This window comes from Manacus vitellinus, unplaced genomic scaffold (genome assembly GCF_001715985.3).
Source record: "Manacus vitellinus isolate BGI_N305 unplaced genomic scaffold, ASM171598v3 scaffold_20_pilon, whole genome shotgun sequence".
In the NCBI taxonomy this organism is placed as follows: domain Eukaryota; kingdom Metazoa; phylum Chordata; class Aves; order Passeriformes; family Pipridae; genus Manacus; species Manacus vitellinus.
Window position 1 is genome coordinate 4,403,462 of NW_021939471.1, and position 23,923 is coordinate 4,427,384.

Consider the following 23,923-nt stretch of genomic DNA (forward strand, 5'->3'; position numbering starts at 1 on the left):
TACGCTTAAAAATGGTTAGTGGAAAAAGGATATTTCCAAAGCTGCATGGGAATTTTCCCTCTTCCTTAGCAATGTACTTAGTCATACTTAGGTATGTTATTTTTGTTAACTACTATTTTACAAAAGACTTTTAAACCTCCCATTTATTTAAATAGAATTCACTGTGATGTTGTACATCCTCTGAATGACATATTTGGATTGGAAACCGGTTTTTGGCAGTAGTTTAATTGTTTAGGAGGTTTTATTTTTTTTTTCCTCCTGCTATGGAAATGGATTTTAATAGAATTTTAGAATATCCTGAGTTAAATAGGACCCACAAGGATCATCGTGTTCAACTCCTGGTCCTGCACAGGAGAGCCCCAAGAATCCCTCCACATGCCTGAGAGCATTGTCCAAATGCTTCTTGAACTCTGTCAGGCTTGGTGTTGTGACTACTTCCCTGAGGAGCCTGTTCCAGTGCCCAACCACCCTCTGGGGGAAGAACCTTTTAATAGAATCATTAAGCTTGGAAAAGATCTCCAAGATCATGAAGTCCAACCTTTGACTGAAAACCACCATGCTGACTAAACCATATTGTGAGGCGCCATGTCTACTCAGTTTTTGAACACTTTCAGTGATGGTGATTCCACCACTTCCCAGGGGAGCTTGTTCCAATGCTCAACCACCCTTTAAGTGAAGAAATTTTTCCCAATATCCAACCTGAACCTCCCCTGGTGCAGCTTGAGGCCATTTCCCCTTGTCCTGTCTCTGGTTGCCTGGGAGGAGAGGCCGACCCCCACGGGTGGGGAGAGTGGTAAGTTGTAGAGAGTGATAAGGTAACCCCTGAGCCTCCTTTTCTCCAGGATAAACACCTTCAGCTCCCTCAGCTGCTCCTGATCACACTTGTGCTCCAGATGCTCCACCATCATCTTTGTCCTTCTCTCGACATGCTCCAGCACCTCAGTGTCTTTCTTGCGGTGAGGGGCCCAGAACTGGACACAGCACTCAAGGTGCCTCACCAGTGCCGAGTACAGAGGGACAATCACTTCCCGGGGCCTGCTGGCCACATTATTCCTGCTGCAAGCCAAGATGCCATTGACCTGTTTGGCCACCTGGGCACGCTGCTGGCACATATTCAGCTGCTGTCAACCAGCAACTTCAGGCCCTTTTCCACAGGGCACCTTAGTAGCCTCTTTTCCTCCAACCTGTAGCACTGCGGGGAGTTGTTGTGTCCCAAGGGCAGGACCCAGCATTTTGCCTGTGTTGAAGGTCACACAGTAGGCCTTGGCCCATCCAACCAGCCTGTCCAGAATCCTCTGCAGATCAACACTCCCACCCAACTTGGTTTTGCCTGCAAACTGACTGAGGGTGCACTTGAGGGTACACTTGATCTCCTCATTCAGATAATTGATAGAGATATTAAACCGGACTGGCCCCAATACTGATCCCTGGGGAACACCACTGGTGATCAGCTGCCAACTGGATTTAACTCTGTTCACCCCCACTCTCTGGGTTCAGCCATTCAGACAGTTTTTTACCCCACAAAGAGTGTACCTGTCCTAGCCATGGACTGCCAGTTTGTCCAGGAGAATGCTGTGGGAGACAGTGTCCAGGGCTTTACTGAAGTCTGGGTACACAAAATCCACAGCCTTTCCCTCATCCACTAGGTGGGTCACCTGATCATAAGAGGAGATAAGGTTCTCTGAACACCCACAGCGTGTGGTTAAAGCAGTCAAAAAACTTGTAACTCTGAGTAGTCTCTAATTCTTGAAAGGCTTTAAAGACAGGTGTTACCAGATGAAGATCCTTGGCTCCTTGTAATATCTGTTAGCTTCTCTCCTAACTTACCTCCCAGCTCTCAAATCCGAGCATTTCTCCACTGTGTCATGCTCAAGAAAGCCTTTTCATTGAGAAGGTGCTCTTGTATCACGACAGGGAAATCTGAGTAGCGAATACACTGGAATCTGTAGGATGAGCAGTGCTGTGGAACATGACTGTCTTTCAACAAATCCCCTTGATAGCTGTAATGTCTGATGCCCATGGGATAGACAGGTATGTCAGCTGCATCCAATGAGTGGAAAAGTGGTGTCTTGAGTTTCTTTACTGCATATCTTCACTAATAGTTGTCCCACCATCACTTACAGAATGGAGGGGACAACTGATTCCTTAGGGGCAAGTATAAAATATGTGGGGAAAATAGTTCTGATTAGTTGCATAATTGTTCTGTAAGCTAAATTGAAAAAAACCAGTTGTGATTTCTGTTTTCAAGAGAGGTTTATGTAAGGGCTCTCTTCTAGCGAGGTAACTTACCACTGGTTTTAAAACAGGATACCAATTATGGCATGGAGTTGAAAAACATTAACACTTTCAAGGCTGGGATTCTAAAGAATGTGGTTAAGACTTGATCTATTCTTGATCTTAGCTGATAGGTTTTCTTTCACAGCAGAGAATGTGCCAGCCCTAAAGACTAGGTGTCTGTGCATCATTAAGCTGAAGTGACTCTAGACATTGTACATGGACTGCTGTGTGATGTCTTTTGGTTTCCCTTGGGCTGAATTCAAACTTGAGATATTGCTGCCTGGCTTTGTTCCTGTTTGTTTACTCTCAACAGGTAGGCAACGTTGCTTTCATCTGAAGCCTAATAAGCTATTAGGTTTTAAGTCAAGAAGGCTAAGGAATGTACTGGCCCAAAGAGATGCCAGGGTGACAGGAATTTGGAAGCATGTAAAACAAAATTAGAGAGACTGTGAAATACAGTTCTCTTTTACAGAGCTAACCCAAGTTACATTACCAGCCTGCAGTTCATGTGCAACTGCTTGCTCACCTAGACTTTTACACCCTCAAGCTTTATTACAGGATATGACTGTCACAAAACAAATTAAGAAAATATGTGGTTTCTGGGTAGTAAAAGTCTACTTTGTTAAGTTACTACCATTAAGGAGTAATAATGGGATGAGTCAGTTTAACTTGTAGTGTCACAGTTGTACTGAAGTAGGTGCAGTTGGAAACAGCATCCAGTCCTCAGCTCTAATTAAGGTTTTCCTTTTGTCTGTGATTGAAAATCACTGTAGCTGCTGATAGAAGTTCTAAATATGAAGGATAGTTAGGGATGTGGAGTGGCTGCATTTTTTTCTCTGTCATTCCTTGGTGTCTTTGAGGAGAAAAATATTGAGCAGCTCTTAATTCTCCTTAGTGCCGTAATACCAGGGACCCCAGTGGGAAGAGGGTGAATCTTTCTCCACTCATGACACATTTTTCAAGGAATCCTTCTGGGCTCTATATATGCATCCTGAAACAATGGATGCCTACTCCATGTGTGCATGGAGTCATAGTATCATGTAGGTTGAAATGTATGTTGTCACCCTCCACAAAGCATGCACATCCTAGGGCTGCATGGGGTGGAGAGAAATAGGTACAAACAGACCTACTTATCTTCTGTACATGTGCAGTAGATTTTATACACCTGATGACATTTTGCAATATCTAGATCGTGCAATCCCCTTCAATGAAACAAGGAGAGAGGTGGGATATATTTGGCCAGCTCTACGAAACCCAAGATGGGGCATATGTAATAATATATCTTTGAGTGGGCTGTTTCTGCAGCGTCATCATACTGACTGGAGTCAGATTCTTCCTTGGCTCATCCTCGACACCCGCTTTATATGACCTAGAAAAAAAATTTCGGGGGTGTGTGGGGGGTGTATTTTTAGCTAAACTAAAGGGTATAAGTAAGGTTAAAAAAATAGGGTATTGCAGGAACCTCACGGAAACAGGCACTTTCTGAAATAAGTGGAACAGGCATTGTTTCACTTTTTTGATGCCTGTTGATACATCTGGAGAGTCTAGAAAAATAATTTTCTTTAAATTACTAGCTCTTCCTGTGTTGTTGCTCCATAATGTGCCGTCAGGGCTAAAAAGGAATACACACTGTATTCTGTGTTCCTATAATGTAGAAATGAGGAATACAGAAATTGGAAATTGCCTAGCCTCTTTAGTACGTAAGCTTTAATTTAATCTACAGTGGTAACTATTTTCTAAAAGTATGTCTGTAGTACTGAGTATTAATATCTGATAAATATATGACTAGTTGAAAAGCTAGTCTGAACTTATTACAGTATCTACTTTTAGCAAGTTTACATTTAATAAGTTCTCATTTTCCACCTTACTCAAGTGATCTTTTCACAGTTCTGAGTATCAGCCGTTTAGCGGGTCAAGCAGTGTAATAACCTTGCATTAATCAGCAGCTAAGATTTATATCTGTACCTGCAGCCTTACATTAGCATAATCTAAAATAAACAGCATGATGTTTATGTTAGTCATATAACAAGTGTCTTTCTCAGTTTGGTCACATGCATTTAATTTAAAATATATCCAGTAAAGAAAAAATCGCTTGGCACTTTGTGTTTCCATTTTAAGTAATCAATTTTAAAATAGAAGCAGTACAGGATATGTTTTATAAGAGGAGCTCTAAAGAAGAGGACAGATTCTTTCATCACTCCAAAATATCTTTGAGGAGCCTTAGAGCAGGTGTAGAGGAGAGAGGCTGAGAGGCAGCGTGCCTTGGGCAGCCCCGGGCTGTCCTTTCCCCCTCTCTGCTGCTGGAGCACGGTGGGGACTCCCTGCCAGAGCTGTGGACACCCAGCCCGTGGCTCTGCCTGCTCCTTTCTCCTTCTCCCCCTTGTCTATTTGCTGCCCTCCCTGACGTAAATGGGCCTTTATGTTTTAAGGGGTTCAGGCTCGCCCCAGGATGACTGAGCTGTGCTCCAGCATGTGCTAAGGGCTGTCAGGCCGGTGTCTAGGAGCTGAATTAGATTCAGGCAGGACTGCAGAGCCCCACTTCACAAATGCTGCAGAGTGTACGTGGAAATGGAAAATTAAAGATTTGGGGAATAGTTTAGGCTCAGCATTCTCAAAGCTTTACAATTCCACCTGTCCTGTAGGAGGGGAGTATCATTTTACAGGAGCACTGTGTTCTTCTGTGGAATTCACCCCTGAAGGCCAGCAAATATCCCACGGGACAGGTGGAATTTTAAGGCTATGTATTGCATTTCTTGAGATGGGTGCTTGTGTATTTTTTTTCTCCCACGACACTTTCAGTTAACATCCTGTATCAGAATACTGTGAACTCATTTTGAATTCATTGGACACCTAGCACCTATTGAAAACATAATTTTTAGCGGCACTGTAACATCTGATTTAAAGTACAACTTGCTGAATATTTTTTTCTTTTGTGTGTGAAGATTGCACATTGAAATGCACTCAGGCATCTAACAGTGACAGAAGTAAAGTGGACCTGAATGTAAGTCTGTTGCATAGAAGCAGAAAACCAACTAAGGAAATCATTTTTTATTGTTGAATCAGCATATTCAGCTAAATTTGTGACTGTGTGGTATAGGACTTGTCATTAGCAAGAGACAAAATTTCACCTTCCAAAGTAGCTAATACTTTTTGTATCCATGAGTGGACTTGACAGGTAACTTCTGTTGCAAGCTCAAGTTCACTTTGCCTTATTGTACTTATCAAGACTTTGCAATAGTATTCCAAGACATGTAGCAAATAGAGCAGTTGTTCCTTCATCCTTCTAACTTTTACAAAGTTTTCATTAGACAAATAACTGCTTTCCTTTCTAAACAGCAGGCTTGTCACAGACCTAGAGTATCCAGGTGAGGACTATGAGTGGACAGGTAATAGCCTGATCTCTACCAAAACAGCCTTTCTCTTCAGTATAAGTAACATAGGCATTGCAGTGCCCAACTTCAAATGTTGAGCACCATGTTAGAGACACATCATAAACCCTCAATTTATATGCTTGGTAAAAAAACAAAGCCTACTGTTGTGTACTGAAGAGGAGAAGTAGTGTTTGTATTGATTTGTGTTTAACAATTGCTTCAGGTACAGAAGTCCAGATTAGCCACATAACATCCATAAATACAAGCTTTGCTTAGTTTTCCAATTGCTTTGAGTCTAAATAAGTAATACAGTATGAGAAGACATGCCAAAAAGTACCCTCTCGAGTAGGTTAACACTGAAAGTTGTGATTTTCAGAGGGTCAAAGTACAGAATGTTACATATACAGTGTGTGTGCAGTTGCATATGCATGTTCATAGACATGACTTGAGTTCAACAAATATAATGTCAAAAATTTGACTCCGTGCCATTTGTTTCAGGCAGTTATTTGGCAGAAGACCAGGGTGTCAGATCACAAAATGGCCTGTATGTCAGTTCTGGGACCAGCCGTTATGGGCAGTATGGTACCTTTTCAGCACTGCTGTGAATATCCTGAGGTGAGTTTAAACTTCCTTCTCCCAAATTCACTTAAAGCCTGTCAATGAAGAGAGCTAAGTCAATATTCAAATAGAAGGAGACTTTGCAAAAGAGGATGTATCCCCAGACTGACATCTGATTAATGCATTTGCTTCTGTTACTGTCCTCTCCGTAAAATTAATTGGTTTGGTGATTGAAAATCCACTCCAAGAATCATCTCATCAGGACTCATGTGGCACTGATCAAATGGCAGTAAAAACAGTTGTGATGACAAATGCAGAATTGCTGATTGCTCAGAGCTGTCCAGGCTGGGATTCCTGGCCCACAGGCAGGTTGTGCTCTGATTAATATCTAAGCATTTAGATGGTTCTCATCTTCGTGGCCTCTTAGCCTTGCACTCTAAAGAGGATCCCTCAGTTTCAGTGAGAGGCACCTGAGAAGCAAAAGAAACACGTACTTAGAAGGCAAGTTATGCAAAATTTCCACCAAACGTGTATTTCAAGGAACTAACTTGCTAGTTTCCAGAAAATTCAGTGCACTTGGCTTCCTTTACCCTTGTTGAAAAAGAGGGAATTCCCCATGATACTCCCTTTTGTCCAATGTTTTCAAAAATTCTTTATTCACCTTCCATTTTTGTTGAAGACACTTTTATAAAGGGGAGTTTTGCTATTATGGAACCTTCTAAGTTGCATTTTTCTGTATCTTATAGTAATAAATCTTGACCAGTCACATAGATGAGATGAATCAGTGTAAAGTCACAATGGCTGTTAAACACAACTTAGGAAGGCTCCATTCAGCATGGTGTTTAACAGCATTATTCAGATTTTAATAAAAGTCTGACTACATATTGGTATTACAGTTTAATAGCATTATTCAGACTTAAATTTTGAGTTTTTCAGAATGCTTGTAGCAAAAATGCAGTGAAATGAGGGAGAAGAAAGCAAAGTCACTTCTTGTGACTTTAATTGCTTATGTCTGACAGAACATCCAGAGCTGTTCTTACCTGAATGTAGCTTGGATGTGCCCACAGGGCAAGTGCAGGGGGCTCCAAAGGGAAGACATGGGGGTATTTAGAAGGGACTAGCTTGAAGGAGGCACTCAGGTTCTCACATTACTTCTCTGCTATATCATGAGGCATCCATATTCCTTGAATAGAAGTGGGAGAACATTCCAGCTCTCCCTCTGTCTCTAAATAGTGTGTAAAATACCACGTGCATCATTTATAGGTGTATAAGTGATCCATGCATAATGCTCACGCACAAATTGACGTTCAGAAACCATGGACATTTCTAGACTAAGCAGCCAAACACTGTAAAATGACAGAATTAAGTTGCCTGTGTAGCCATTTCTTCCTCCCTTGTGTACAGGTATTGGAGTAGGTGTTTAAGGACAAGGCATAGTTTTCCTTCCCATTTAGATCCATGCCTCGTTCAGTGCACAGACCAGAGGGCAGCTCTTTCATTCTTTGAACTCCTACTTGTTCATTGTGTAGCTTCATATTCCTTTGTTGCAAAGTCTGCTCTGAAGACAAAACTAATTTTGCTGATCCAGGGATTTTAAAGACTGGTCTTCAAAAGATCTCCATTGTGAACACTGAAAGAAACAAGAACACATTTCAAGTTGACTCCAAAGCATGCAAACTCCAGAACTACTTGTAAAATTAAAAGAAAACTAAGAAAATAAAAAATTGGCACAACTTTTTACATGTACTAAACAGCATTTATGCTTTTCAAGGTCCCCTGTCTTGTAAATGGATAGATTTCTCTGGGCTGAAAACTTTCACACAGGAAATTTTCCTAGTATCTTCTTTTTCTATAAAGGTTAAGTTTAGCAGATACATGTGCCACAGGGAAAAAAATAACTGCTAAGAGCATTCTGCTGTCCACTCATCACAGATATATTTTGATACGTATATAAGTTGGTTTTTTTATTAAAACATTAATTTTGAAAACAGCTGGTCTAATTTGAAATCAAAGATTCTGTGGTATTTTTCAGTCTTTGTAATTTTGTCTTTATACTTCATATACTTTCATAGTTGAAAATTCTAATAAGACAAGTTTTATAAATTGTGGATAACTTTTCATACTGATACTCTGCATGGCTTTAAATAGTAACAGCAGTCAGCCATTTCTAAATCTGGCACCTTCTTAAATGAGTAATTCAGAGATTTTCAGTTTTGCTTTAATGTTTTCTGTATATAAAAATATTGTTCGAAGCGAAAGGCTTTTACAAATATTTGTGAATTAGAAAAGTAACTTGAAGCATAGAAGGGGAACATTCAGGGAGGATATGCTAAAGCTGCAGAATAAAATCTAGAAGTGCTGCATGTTGTTTTCTGATAATCACCCAACAGATATTTGAGACCTCTTCAACTTGACCAGTGGTGTTTGGTTCTGCACGACGTTGCTGACCTGAACACTCCAGCTTTAGCACAGAATGCTTGTGACAAGGTCAACAGGGAATAAGGGAGCACATGAACAGAGAGCTGCTGTGACGTAGATGAATGGGAAGGACAGGCCAAATCCCAGGGATTTTAAATTCCGTTTCAAAAGCATGATAATTTGGATTTTAGTAAATACAAGGGGTTCTGCCAAAAGCAGAGCTAATGAGGTCTCATTTCTGTGTTCAGTGATCCACCCTGCTACCAGAACATTCTCCAGACTTTCCCATATCTCCAAAATCTCCATCTTCATGATGCCTCAGTGGTCCTTCACTATCACTTTGGGCAGGTGGCCATGGGGTGATGTGTGGGGCTGGCCAGCATGTCACTTCTTGCATGCTGATGGGTCCTGGCTTTTGAAAAGTTGCAATTGCCTTTTCCTTAGTAAGGTCATTCTTCTGAGGCTGTCCTCTCCAAACAGCTGTAAGTTATCACAGGAATTGTGGAAATATGATATCTTTGGGATTTCTGCTTCTTTATCAGATTGATTTGAAATCGATCCAACAGTTTTAGAGTTGCTTGGTGAGGGAGAAGGGGAAGTGCTGGGACAGGCAGCACAAGTTGTTGGCTGTATTTTGACCTAAAAAACCCTGTTAAAGAATCTCGACAGAAAAATCTTAAAACTCAGAGTTCAAGTTAGGTACACAAATCATGTGTTGTTTCCAAGGTTCCCTGGCAGTGCTGTGTGCTCACAGGTTCTGCTGCAGCCTGTGAATCGTGGGTGCTCAGCACTCTTGAGAGTCAGATGATTTGGATACAGGTGGCGTAGGTAAATTTAGGTGCCCTGAATAAATGCCCTGTGACAGGCTATTTAAAGGTGCCCTGTGTGTAGAAAGGGGGGGATTGTGTGTTTTGGGCTTTCCCTGTAGGGGTAGTTCACTGCTTCCTGGGCCAGGTTGGGCAGCAGTGCGTGCCTTTAGCTTGTGCAGGGCAACCCCACAGCCAGCAAACCTAAAGCTGCTGGCCTGGCTCTCCACAGCCCTCAGCTGCAGGAAGCATCCTGCTGCAGCTGGCTGTCCAAATGGGAAATATCCCAGTCAATTGGTTGAGGAAAATAGATATGAACCCATCTTTCTCAACCTCTTTTTTTTTTTCTTTGAGTGTGTTTATTTTTTTATATTGTAACTTTCAAGAAGCAGTGCATGCATTTGAATGGCTTGGACTCCTGTACAATTGCCTTTTAAGATCTCACCTCTCAAAGAGCCTTTTTGGTTTCTCCAAAAGACTTTTGCAATGTATTTGTTTTGTCATTGCAGATAAATCTTTCTGGATTTCTCCCAAAAGCTGAATCAGATAGTTCTTTGACAAGTCTTTCAAGTTCAGAAAGGAGTTTCATTTTTATAAATAATCGTCCAGTTCTTCAGAAGGAAATACTTAAGGTAATATCTTTTATAGCTTTTAATTCAAGGAACAGAAATGTGATTTCTTGGAGGACAGAGACATATAGGCAATCTACAACCTTTTTCCCACATAAAATAGAGTGCTACAGGTGAAGATACTGGCCTTTACAACAGAAACTCCTTCCACAAATCCGATGCTGCTGGTGCCTCAGTTCTATTCCATTTGCTGCAGTCCCCATCACTGCAGGTTACATTCTTGGCTGTTTAAAAGAAAGGTTATTTCAGATGCTCTATGCAAGAGACCAGAACAGTTGATTCTTTCTTTGTATTAGCCTGCAGAAATCACCTGTGCAATTTCCCATAAGGGAACTTTATGTAGTTTCCTGTAAGAGAATTCTTCTGTAAAGTTTTTGTTTTGTCCACTTCTGTTGTGGGCTCGTCAAGCGAACACCCATCCTTTCCCTTTAAATTTGTGTATGCACTGGGTAGAAATGAAAGTGATAGTGCAGCAGCATTGGCTGCAGCTGAGCATTGTGTAGGCAGAATTTGATACTCTTGGGTTTCTGTCACTACTGAACCTTGCAGCACTTCACTTGGAGCAGCCTTGCTGTCCTAATCCTTGCCATCGCCAGGAAAGAAAATCACGTTCATGCCAAAGTGTCCGTGTAGCTTTTAAGGTGGAGACAATGAAGTTATTTTCAGTTGGCAAGCAAAGCTTTGTAGGTGTAAACCCTGAACCTGTGTTGGTATGTTAAGAGCCAAAGAAGGCTAATCCATCTCCACACAAAATATGATGTGCTTGTTTCTTCTGGGAGTTCAAAGCTCAGCTTGAATCCCGTGACAGATGAGGTTCTTTTAACCAGAGCATAAAAACTTGGATTCGAGGTGGGATTCAGCATACTACCATACAAAGTAAAACTACAATGACCTACATGGAAAACAAGCTACACATCACTTTTAGCTCCGTGCTATGTATGGGGAAGAAGTGCTGGTGGACCTCTTGTTACTACAGTTCAGTGCCAGCTGAGGACAGACTGTGGGAATATTAAGGTTAAAATAACCTGAAAATATTTCAATAAATTCAATGTTATTTAAATAATATTTATGAATGAAAAATTAAGTTTTAATCATTTTTTACACCTTCAATTTTTTTTTGGTCTTGTTAACATATTCTTTTCTCCAGTATGTATGTCTGTGGGAGGAAGGATCCAGGATACTAGAGGGGAATGCAAGGATCTTTTATTTGGTCCTTGTAGTTAACACCACCAAAATTCTGAAACAACTGAATATTTTTGTAGTCTTTTGGAGGAGTTTTTAGGAGTATTATAGAGAAAATAGTAAGAACAAGAAGAGTTTGAGAAAAGCTGTAAATTTATAACTGGGTTAATAAAAGGAACAAATTGGTCTTGTTTTGGGAAAAGAGCAGGTCTGTAGTCCAAGTGCTACTTTCTCAAACAGACTTTATTTGGACTGAAAGAGACAGCAGTGTGGTTGTATGCTGTATGAGTCAGTTTTCTTTAAAAAACAACAAGTAGTATTGCTGGTGATGGAGGAAAGAAACATCAGAATTGAAGTCCATCCATTGCATTGCATCCCAGTTGAATCCATTGGGCATACCAATATCTTTTCTTCCAGGTGCAATCAATACATTCATTCAGAACATCCATTAGTATCTTGGAATTGTTCCTTTTTTTTTTTTAAAATTTATCTGTGCAGACATGGAAACCACCAGCAACTGCCCTTTTGGTGATTTTTCTGGCGTACATGTATATAATAACCTTTTTAGCATTCCTTTAACTTAACAAAAGCAACAAAACCAACAAACCAGTTATCCTTTTATAATGTCAGATTTTGTTTCTGTGCCTTTTTGTCTATTTTATTGCCTTTACTGACACCTCTCTATTAAATCAATCTGTAGTTAATTCGACAATACTACAGTATGATGACACACAAGGACTGTGCTCGTTTATATCCTGTTTTCTTTTTGAATATTACTGTACCTGCCTCTGCTGTGGATGTGAATGTAACACCTGATAAAACTCAAGTTCTGCTGCATTATAAGGTAACTAAGATTTTTACCCTGTTTTTGAGTTGTCAACCTTTTACTTATGTAAACATAATAAGGGCTTTGGGGACTACAAAAGAGTTGGAAGGTAAACAGTGCCTCTGGGGTTTTTTTGTTTTGGGTTTTTTTTAGTTACTTGATAGCTTGCCTTTGTCACAGGACTGTTTTGATCAAAAAGTACTGAACAGCATAAGTGGAGAATTATTCAAAATTAATTTCCCAGTTGATTTCAGATTTTTATGCTGTCAGATATATGTGTGTAGCACTTTGTTTTCAGACACCTTTATAGTGAGGGTAGCTAAATAGAATCATGATACATGTCCCTACATAAATCTCATACTTCATATCTACACTAAGTAATCACTATTTAAACACTACATACATTAAGGGGGGGTGGACAGGAGGGGCATTGATTTCTCATCAAACCACTGTTTTGCCATTATGTGTATAGATTATTAATGACATCAATTAAGTGCCAGAGAAATTAGGAAGACTACATTAGTAATAAGGTGCTTATTCAAAGTTAATGTAGGTAGTCACACCAGTATGTTAACAGTGTTCACAAAAAACCTTTTGTATTTGCCTATGTCAGTCTTGTAAATGTGCTGCCTGTTAAGTGCCACTTGTATGAAAATTAACACAGCATTCTCACATTTGATCTAGTTTTCCTTTGGCATTAGAAAAAGGGTTGGGTTTTCTTTTTCCCTTTTTGTTTTTAAATTTATTTCTATTTTGTACGGTTTTGGGTGGTTTTTTTCCTTCTTAATTTCCATCACTTGGTGCAAAGCTGTTTTGGAAACATGTACAATAGAAGCACCTACACAGACACACTTGCATGGAATGGGATGTTGCTGGTGCACCTGTTTTGACTGTAAGCTTCTAATTCCATAGGAATTAGGAATAGCTTTACCTGATAGTGGTTTAATCAGTCAGTACCCTGTTGTAAAGAAAGCAATTAAGTGATTTTGTGATATCAGAGTAAACTAGTGAAGCAGAATACCTATCACAAAATATTTGGTCCTGGAGGTGTCCAGTTGAGTTTTTTTGAGTGTGTGTAAACAACTGAAACGCAATAATCTGTCCAGATAATAATCTGAATAAGATCACTTTTTAAATATTTTTCTGTATTCTCAGCATCTGTCAGTTACATTTTCAGGTGCACTTGTGTGTATTTTCTGTTTTGTTTCTTTTTTTTTTTTCCTAGGAATCTGTCTTACTTGCAGTTGAAAATGTGTTGAAATCGCTGTATGGGCCACTACCTGCTGCAGTCCCTGGTGAAAGTAATAAAACAGATGTTACCTCAGCAGACATGTTTGTTCACAGAACAGAACAAACAGATGTGGTTGGTAATGAAATGGGACCATCTGGAAACGATGAGCTACATGCTCATACTTCATTCCTTTCACTCAGCAGTGATGTGCAAAACTGTCAAGCAGTAAAAAACACAGAGATCTGCTTAAATCATCAGACTCCTTGTGCTGATAATGTACAGAGTCACCTGGACGAGAGAGGGCCTTCTAAGAGTGATGCCTTTCCAGACAGTTCCTTAAATTTATTGGGTGAGGAGGAACAGAATGGACAAAATAGGACTGATATTCAAAGGAACAGTGTTCCTGTGGACCCCAAGTCTAAAAAGGCCGACGATGAGCATCTTTTGAGTTTTGACAATACTGATCAAATAGATAAAAATGAGGAAGCCTCAGTCCCTAAAGACTTACCTGAAATCTCTGCTGATAGTTGGAGTATGGGAAGTGCGTTTAAAGACAGTCTGGGAGACAAACTGGAACCTGTCAAGATTTTGATGCCTGAAGTTGGAGGAACAATTAGTAAGCAAAAAGAATGCACTGCTCAACAAAGCAATGATCCACAAATCTCAAATCAAAGCATAAAGAAAAAAAATTTGATAAGTGAAAAATTCGGCCATCTGACAGCTTATGACTTAATTAATAGGAGAATAATAAAGAAAGCAAAGTCTGCATTTGAAATTTTCACTAGTGAATGTCGTCCAAAATTGATAAGTGATAATCCAAAGACCAGCATGGCAGACATTCTGCTGAAGATTGAAGAGCAGTGGAAGAATTTGAGTGAAGAGGAAAAAAAGAAGTAAGTATTCAGACTGTGACTTGCTTCTAAATATGGAAGCTACCAAAGAGTCCCTTGTAATGACTTAAAAAAATTGTAAATTTCCAGTTATTTATGAAAAAAAAAAACCGAACAGAAAAAGATTTTTGACTTTTTAAAATCAGCATCAGTGTTGTGAGTTGCCATCTTTTGCTGTGTGCAGTTGTTCACTGCTGATTTGAGTTACTCATTTTGCCCCTGTGCCATGGAGCAGTTGGGTAGGACAGTTTTGCTGAGTGGTTATTTAGAGATGACAGGCAATAAAGCATACTGTGTGAATCCTGCAGACTTCTGTTTTCTGAGGGCTGCCTTTGCTTTGTCACTCCTCATGATTTGTTCTTGAAAACCAGCACGGTGATGGAGATATATATATATATATATATATGTAGTTCCTCCAGAGGTTTTCCAACTTTACTGCTAGAAAGTGAGAATTCTTTTTTAGGATCTTTAGTCCTCGAACATTTGGTAAAGTCCTTTCCTCTAAATTTAGTACATCTCCCAACCCAGGCTACCTCAGAATTGTATTTGTAAAACCCAGTCAAATGACAGAAGGAATTACCTTTTCCCCTAAAGAGCTATTCTAGTGCTGGTTCAGAGAATACAGTACAATTTGCATTTTAATCTGTTTCAAACAAGTCGCTTTCTACATTACAATGTGAACAGGTAAACTCCATAGTTTTTCTAAAACAAAATGTCACTCAGTTTTTGAAAACCATCTGCCAGAAAGGAAAATATTTTAGGCTAATTTGGGATTGAGGTTGGGTTAGTTAAAATATTAGGTAATGTTGTCCTCCATATGGAACTTACCTTATGGTAAAAGATGAATTAATAACAGATTTTGAGACATTTTAAGACAGTTAAAAAAAAAAGAAACACAAAACCTTCAACATTTTGTTTGTAACTTTTTAAAATGTAAAACACTGTAGGGCATCATACCAATGAGGAAAAACAGAAGTTGTTCTTCAGTAGTTTTGCATGTAATTGATTTGAGTGCATATCATGATTTGTAGCAGAAAGTTTGGGAGATGAAAATTTGATTCTGAAGAACAAACTCATTGGAAGTGGTGTGAAAATATGTTTTCTTCATATTGTGGGAGCAAGGAGAAGGGAATTAAAGACCATTGAAAACTGTACTAGCTAAACAAGTGAAATTTTAACACCAATGAGAGATTTGATTAGGAGAATGTTAAGAAAGAGAAGCCATACCTGTTGAATTACTGTTATATATCTTTTTCCTTGACTTCTTGACTTTCTTTCAAAACATCTGCTTTGTTCTGAATACCAGCTATATCAGAGCTCAGTAAAACCTTTTTTTCTAGCTTCTGATTTACTTAATTTAAAGCTGACTAAGCAAGCAACATACTGTGGTCACAAAGCCATACATGTGACAACGTATTTTGTCCATCTCTGCATAAGCAGAAATATTAATTTAATAGTAGAAATCTACTCTAATTATGTTCACACTTTTAATGAAATGAAACAAAAGATTCTGCCAGCTGTTTCAGAAAATTTTAATTTGCTCTGCTTTAGCTTTTGGGATTTCATGGTTGCTTTCCTGGTACAACTGTTATGTTAAAGAGTGTGCCTACAGATTAACTCTGCATTAGTTCAGGAAGGAGACCTCTCTGGTAATGAAGTTTTCCTTATATGTAGGACTGAATGTAGTTTAGTCTCTCTCTATATATTTTCCTTATGCATAGGATTGAATGCCATGATTGTTGAAGCAAATGAAAAATTTACCCCTAGTTGTATCCATACATTTCAGCTTTGATTCTTTCAGCTTCTTTCCACTTTTAATCCCTTAAAATTGCCTCAGGGAATATCAAATAGGAAGAGACACGCAGACAACTTCTCCTGCAAAGCAGCAGTCCAGAAGGACTTGTGGCAGAGAACATTGCCTACCAGGTACTCTGGATAAATTGGGCCACCTAGAGGTAACAGCAAATGTCTATAATCAGGGCAGCCCAAGTGCCAGTGCTCTGCTGAGCACACTGTACCTCCAGCTTCGTGCATCCTGGCTGGCACAACACCACATTTCCTGGGCTCCAGCCCTCCATCCTTCTGTGATAAAGTCATGCCTTTTGCAATGGGTGTGCATGGTTTCAGCATCCCTGTTTCTCTCTGTGGCCCCTCCAGCAGGTCTAAATTAATTTAAATCCCTTTTGGGAATAGTACAAGCAACAGATGTCTCGTAGTGACACAGGATGGCCTTTTCAAAACAAGCCAGCGTTTATTACACAACCGGAATGTAAAATGTTATGGTCTTTAGGTTATAATAGAAGGGGAAAGCTCCCATGCATGTCCATGTTGGCAGCATCACATATCCCCCTGCTTTGCAAAGCCAGGATTTAATTTCTTGCACTCACTCTGCTCTTACTTAATACAGCTGGCCTTAATGCTTCTTGCATATCAGGCTCAGGTAAGAGTGGGAGAAATCCCTCCAAGTGCCATAACAGTGGCAGGAAGGTGTAGGAAAAGTTCAAAGCTACACACACTTTATCATGGGACTAACAAATCGCCTTGTCAGCACTCTGCAGTAATTCTTCATGAGTATATTTGTGCCTTGGGAGAAATATTATTTTAGGTAGCGTGGTCTTTGCTGTCAGAGTTTGCTCCAAATACTCAAATTCAGATTATTTGTCTTATAAGGTCTGAGACATTTTATATTAAGAGTTTTGTTATATGCTAAATATTTTGTTTGGGATTAAGATGCAAGGGGAAAAGAATATATTGTGGATCCATTTTTTTTAGTTAAAGCAAAGCTGCCTTTTAAACTAGACTTCATTCTAGTCTTCCACTCTGTCCTTACACACATTTTTGCAAATTTCCTTGGCTTTAGGTTTTGTAGCTTCAGAAAAGGATCCTGAATTTACAGTCTTAATTCCCAAAGCAGAGGAGAAACTATTCTTGTTAACACTTGTTGATTTTACTTGCCTCTATGGAAGGATTTTTAAAAAGGCAAAGGTGTTCCCTCATAGTTTGTAAACCTGCAGTTTTTCCTTGATTCTCAGCAAATCACTGGTAGTGATGTGTATGAATCTGCAAGACCCTCACAATCAGAGTTTGTAAGGCTGGAATTTTTCTGGTAGCCTAAAATGACAGGCAAGTTGGAGTTTGTTTGGAAGTGCTTTCATTTTGGATTATCAGTGTATCACTGAAAGCTCAGTTCTCTTACAGTTAAATATTTTCCTGCGTTACAATTGGGTCTATTCAAAACAAAGTATTTATTGATCTGGTCAAAGCTATAAATGAATTTGGGATTTTAAAAATATTCTGTTCAAGTGATTTCGTCCATTCATTTTAAAAGGAGCAGATGTTTTTTATCTTAATGTTTGCTCCATATTTTCTAGGACATGATTTATTGCAAGAAACTATTTAAGCTGACTTTTTTAGTTAACTAAATATTGGTACCATATGTGAATGCTAGCACATCATAATTAATTGCAAATGGTGACCCTTTTGTTGACCTTAATTTTCCAGCATGCATACACATAATTGAATCAAACTGTTCTAGCAAGTAGCAATAAATAAGTATGACCAGCTAAAGTACTTATTTCCAATACTTATATATGATAGTACTATCTTTTTTAAATTAAGATCAGGCTGGTTTGAATTGCCTTCTAGAATTCAGAATATCAAATAAGGGCAAAAAGAAGTTCAGCAAATCACATCTTTTTCTTTCAAAAAGTAAGATTCATATGCTGTAGACAAGCATAGACCTGGCATCTATAAAAGTTTAGCTATCTTCCTGACATTTATCAACTCATTAAGAATCCATTCATGTTGTAGAGGCTTAGTAAGTAATGATGTTTTAACCATTTAGACAGCATTTAGGAGTAGTTTGTTATTGAGTGCTTTTTGAAAAATCTGTAAGTTTATTAGTTACAGGCTTCTGTGATAGTAGTACATATTCTGTATTCTTACACTTTATGTGGTTAATTTTAGTCCATTTGTAATCAATCAATACTTTTATTAAGTAAAGCTTGAGGCTTGTGAAATTATTCAAGCTCCAAACTCCTGCCTGGCCATGTGGAATCCCCTGGAAGTCTGTGGAGCTCTAGAAGCTTAAGTGACTTTGTGAATTGAACTGGATGTGCCTGTGACACAAAACTCCTTCCAAAACTCTATATTTGATTGCAACAGGGGACTGAGGTGAAGAGCAACTTGCTGTATGTAGATCTTTATATGATGAAGTCTACACCTCCCCCTTCAGTAATTCACATTTTGCTGGCTGTCATGATGAAGGAAAATTTGCAACTTGTCTTCAAAGTGTAACATAATACAGGCACAGGCCCCGTTGTCCTACCATCCCTGTCAGGGTGGAAAGCTTATTGGTGTGGATGCTTGAAGGAACCATGGACATTGTTCCTGCTTACCTTACCTTCTGGTTCAAGGTGTTAGCAGTTAGTTGGGGTTTGGGGCTTTTTATCTGATTCTTTCCTGGTTTGTTTTCTCTTTTAAGTTATGAAATAAAAGCCGCCAAGGACCTGGAACGGTACAACAGAGAGGTCAAGAAAGTTAGTGCCCAGGCAGTGCACCGGCCAGCAAAGGAGACAGGAAAACAGAAAGCCAAGCTAAAGAGTTCTGCATCTGACCAGCAGAAGCTTGACAAGATATTCCATGATCAGATTGAAAAGAAGGGGAAACTTGAACAGCCTGTGAAAATTGTGACAGTGCCTTTTTCTCTGAGTTCCTGTAGACGTCACCTTCAGAGACAGGAGAAAAATGTTTCAGACAAACAAGAGCTTTTCCTGATCCGTCGCCAGAGTTGTCCTGATGTCTGGATATTTGCTACTGAAAAAAAGCTGAAGTTACTGAATCCATATAGATTGGAAGAAGCCCTGCTATGTAAAAGGTTACTGATGAACCATAAGTTGCCAGTAGAGAAACTGGATGAGCCAATTATGTTAACAGACAGGTACTGTACAAATATATACTGAGCAAAAATTTGTATGTTATTTGAAGTATCATTTGATAATTATTCACAGTAAACTCTGGCAAGGCCCTCTTTGCTAATTCTGTCATTATTTGTGCATTCATTTATCTGTAGGAACAGATTTTTGGGTTTTATACTTTTACCTTGAAGTAATGAGCACACTCGGTCTTGTGCCAGTTGAAATAAGTATGATTTTTGAACAGTTTCACTGGTAGTGCAGCAAAGACAAATGTATTTCCCCCTGAAGACAATTAGATGCTCCACATTTTCACAATGTCACTGTAGCTGACTTTCATCCATGGATTAAGGAATGGATGATATAATTATTATTACTATATACCTAAGCTTGGTCACTCACTAAGATATGTGAATAGTTCTGATTTTGTTTCTGTAAACAAATTGCTTTTTCAAAATACTTTTAAAAGTCTTGATCATTCCTTATCACTTGCTACCTTTTTCTGTGTCTTTTTTGCACAATTTTAATTTTCACATTAAGGATTTTGTTTTTAACACTTTGGGGATTCTTTTTGCAGTCTTATTGGTGGATCTCAGTACATGGCTGCTCTTTATAAAATGCAGAAGAATTACCAGAGTTTCCATGGATCAGGTTATTTATCAGATCCAAGGCTTGTAGCAAATGGATTCCAGATAAAAGTGATAGAAGGTATGATGGTTTTAAAATCTTTTAGTCGTATTTGAGCTTGTTTCTTATGATATAATGATTTAAGTTATTGTTAATTTAGATCATGTTATTCTACATCACTTTGCCTTTTAAAGCACTAACATTCTGCTTTCCTTAACACTGAGATTTTATTCCTTGGCAAAGAATGTAATCTTCTACGCAGAACATTGAGTAATGGATAACTGAACTGAAAGCTTTAATAGAATTTTGAAGAATGCTTTTAAATCCATGGTTTCCTCACTTTCAATTCTTTTCTCAAAATGCTCGATGCTCATATCCTTTATTGCCATTCTGACAATTTAGATTAAACTGATGAGAATTCCCTAGTCCTGGCATCTTCTTCCATGGTGTTACTTGCAGAAGCTTCTGCTTTAGCTGACCATTCCTCTGCTGTTGAGCAGTTGAGGAGGTCCAGTGAGGAGCTGGATCTGGTTAATGATGTACTTTCCTATTGCAGCTGTGACACAGAGCCCAAAGGGGCCAGCAAAGAGAGGTGGTCACAGGATCACCACACTTTTCCATGGAGTTTGATCTGGACTTGTTTTTGAGGGAGCATGCTTTTCAATACCTCTGTGTTGATCACAGAATAAATGTGTTTCGTATAAGATCCTTTAACCTTAGCAAGAGAGCTCAAATATTTATGCATTTTTCTGAAGAACAATTTATAGGGATGCTGTTGGAAACCCAGGGGCAACCCACCCAGTGTTGGTTCTGCAGATCACAAATTCTCCAGCAGAATTCCAAGAAAAGGGAGCGTCTTTGGGGGTAGTACCTAGCTGACAGCTCACAGAAAAGATTCACCATAAGAGCTGTTAGAAATGCTATAGCTTCATGTGTTACAGATCCCCACATATGTACAGTGATGACAGATGTACTGTAACATATGGGATCTTTTAAGGGTAGGTACAAAAAAGGGATGTAGACCAACTTCTTCACTCAGAGGCTGGCTCTTGGGAAGTACAGAGCCTAAGCTGTTTTCCTTACTGAATCATGCACAGCAAAACCAAGGAAACTTCTTTCTGACTGACTAAATCTCTACATAAATAGCAAAACCTTTGTGGAAGAGGTGTTCATGGTAATAATCCTAGAGTGAATGATTAGGGAAATGAAGTGTGTACTGTAAGAGACAGCTCTTACAAGGTTTATTCAGTCTAGCAAATTAAAGCTGAGGAGGTCTGTGATGTGGTCCTAGACACATATGGGAGAGAGGGATTGTGTCTTAGCACTTTTGCTCACATACTTTTTTTTTCCTACCTCCTGATATTGTAAATTTGCTCAAAATCTAATTAATGTAAACTGGATGTGAATAAATTGAATGTGAAGATTTGAAGACAGTTTGTAGGCAACAGCAGAAGAGGGTTGTTGACCGATCTTGTGGCACTGGAGATGTGTCATGGTGTAACCCCAGCCTGCAGCTCAGCCCCACACAGCCACTCACTCACTACCCCCACAGTGGGGTGGGGGAGAGAATTGGGAGGGTAAAAGTGAGAAAACCCATGGGTTGAGCTGCAACAGGCAAAGCAAAGTTGTGTACAGAAGCAAAACAAACCAAGGAATTAATTCCCTGCCTCCCAGGGGCAGGCAGGTGTTGAACCCTCCCCAGGGAAGCTGAGCTCCATCACAGGTAGCGGTGATTTGCGAAGACAAACAGCGTCACACTGAATGTCCCCCTCGTCCTTCTTCTTCCCCCAGCCTTCTGTGCTGAGCATGATGCCAAAGGTGTGAATGTCCCTGTAGTCAGTTGGGGTCAGCAGTCTGGCTGTGTCCCCTCCCAAATCCTTGTGCACACCCAGCCCTCTCGCTGGTGGTGTGGGGTGAGGAGCAAAAAAGGGCTTGACTCCGCGCAAGCTGTGCTCAGCAATAACAAAAATGTCCCTGTTTTACCAACAGTTTGCAGCACAAATCCAAAGCACAGCCCCACACTGGCTACTGTGAACAAAATTGACTATCTTGGCCAAAACCAGCACAAATGGGAAACTACTTCTAAGACAGCTTGATTAGTTTAAAGCGGAATTGTACACTATAATAGCAAGGAACTCGACACAGTAACTGGGAAGTAGTAACTGTCTTCCACTCCAGTGTTCCTAAGATGTAAATTTAAGGAAGTCTTGTGAGGAAACTGCTCTTGCACTGTACAGGTTGATGAACCATGGTCATGGACTTGATTAGTACCATGCAGATAGCCCAGTGAAGAATGGGAATCTAATTCAGTTCTTTGTCCCAGTCTTCTATTTTAACTACTCAAGTGAAATGTTAATAACATCTGAGTCTTGTCAGTCATGTTTATAAGCTTCTGCTGATGACATTATAGCAGTTACAGCCTCTTGTATAAAAAGAGCTTACCACTGCAGATGAAGGTAGAAATACCAGCAAACAAATGGAATTTCTCCCAGCTTTTTTTCCAGCTGACCCAAGGATTTTTATTAATACTTCATCAGTCCCTCCTTTTTCTTTTTTTTATTTAATCTTGTCCCTGAAATACACTATCTTCTACAAATACTTATTAAAGCTGATTTTTAGAAACACAGGTATTAATTACTAACATTCCTTATATGTCCTTCTCAGGGAATTCCACTATGCATTTGGGTTCTTTAGTTCATAGATTCTTGTTGTATAATCTTTACAGAAAGTGACCTGCAGACCAGGAGTGATTTGTCCCACTTAGACCTGAGTATTCTGTAGGATTTCTCAGCTCTGAAAGAACAAGTTTGTCTCACAAAACCTTCTTCACTATCCTTATAGAAGCATTATTTTTTTTGCTGTCTGAATTCAGTGTTTATTTTTGTGGTTTTTTTGAAATTCAGACACATCCTGAAAGCAGGGAATTCAAATGTTGTTGAACTAGAAGTTGCTTCAGAAAGATTTTTTTTCTTCAGGATATATTGTTAATTTTTGGGGCCAGAGGTTCTGCTTTGCATGGTGAATGATTGCTATGGAGAGGTGTCCATAGCACAGCTTGCTGTGGAGAGGCTTCCAGAATAAAAATGTGCACTTAACCCATGACAACTGGAGAGTTTCACCTTGGCAGCATTCACAGGAGCACACTGGAACCCCTTTCTCTGTGCACATACCTTTGTAACTCAATTTTTCCCAACTTTTTTGGTTAATTGGATCAGCCCTAGTATTTGCTGTTTCTCAACTGAACTATCAACTCTTTCTTGCTGTCAGGGTCCACTGTAGTATGTTTGAAGGTCAGTACTTTCCTTTAGGACTTCATCCATGACATAGTCACATTAGTGTTCCTCTCTGACTGCTGGTTAATTTTTTTATTAATAGCCACTAGTGCATGGCTCCCTTTTTCATCCTGGGCAAAGAGTTTCATTTTCTGTGGTAGAAAGTTTCCTTTTTCTGAGACAGATCCTTTTTTTATGTTACAAGCAAAAGATCTGTTCTTTACCTTGGAATCTGAATGGGAAAGTGGTATTTCTGATAATTTCCTCTTGCTAAATAATAAGCCTTTCTGTTGTTCCATATGAATAAGTCTGTGATACCATTGGTAGCTCTAAAATACCTTCCAAAGCAAGAACAAAAGAAACTTAGCTCCTCCAGTTTGGTGTTCAGCAATTTTAATCACAGAAGAGGCTTTCCTTGACCCCTGGTGGTCTTTGAAGAGGACTGTTAGTCTGGTAGGTTGCCCTGATTATTTGTTTAAATTTCCACACATATTCTGCCAAAGAAGAGAAGGACCCAGACAGTTGCTGCCCACTGCCATATATTAAGTGATTCGTAATACTCAGATACTAATTTGGAATGCCAGACCCCTTGCTTTGGTATTGTGCATCTCATAGGACAGTTTCATAGATTAAAATAATTACTTAAATATAGGACCATGTATTCATTCCTTATTTCCTTTCGGTTTTGGGGTGTTTTACAGAACTGACTGTTTATTTAATAGCAAGAAAATCTGAGCAGCTGCCTTAATTTGGAAGGTGACTTTGGTAATTCCCATGTTGGATTGGGTGTGCATCTCCACTGATCTTTGTTAAAGATAATTCTTTGCAGTTCAAATTCCTACTTTTCAGCAACTCTCAGCACAGAGGGGCTTTTTTATAAGGATTTTGATTCTGACAGTTGCTTGCTTGAAAAAAACCCCACC

The 23,923-nt window shown here is 39.3% G+C and overlaps 1 protein-coding gene across 5 annotated transcripts in view; it reads left to right on the top strand.

Annotated features, from left to right (window-relative positions):
* Positions 1-23,923, top strand: part of PMS1 (PMS1 homolog 1, mismatch repair system component) — a 43,538-nt gene that overhangs the window by 13,336 nt on the left and 6,279 nt on the right. For 4 of the 5 annotated variants that reach the window (XM_018071822.1, XM_018071820.2, XM_018071821.1 and 1 more), the window contains 6 exons: positions 6,147-6,263; positions 9,940-10,062; positions 11,942-12,085; positions 13,293-14,191; positions 18,672-19,127; positions 19,679-19,809. In XM_018071822.1, coding sequence (XP_017927311.1) covers positions 6,147-6,263; positions 9,940-10,062; positions 11,942-12,085; positions 13,293-14,191; positions 18,672-19,127; positions 19,679-19,809 — 1,870 coding nt within the window. The remainder of the gene's footprint in view (positions 1-6,146; positions 6,264-9,939; positions 10,063-11,941; positions 12,086-13,292; positions 14,192-18,671; positions 19,128-19,678; positions 19,810-23,923) is intronic. The other variant, XM_018071823.1, reaches the window with a different exon arrangement.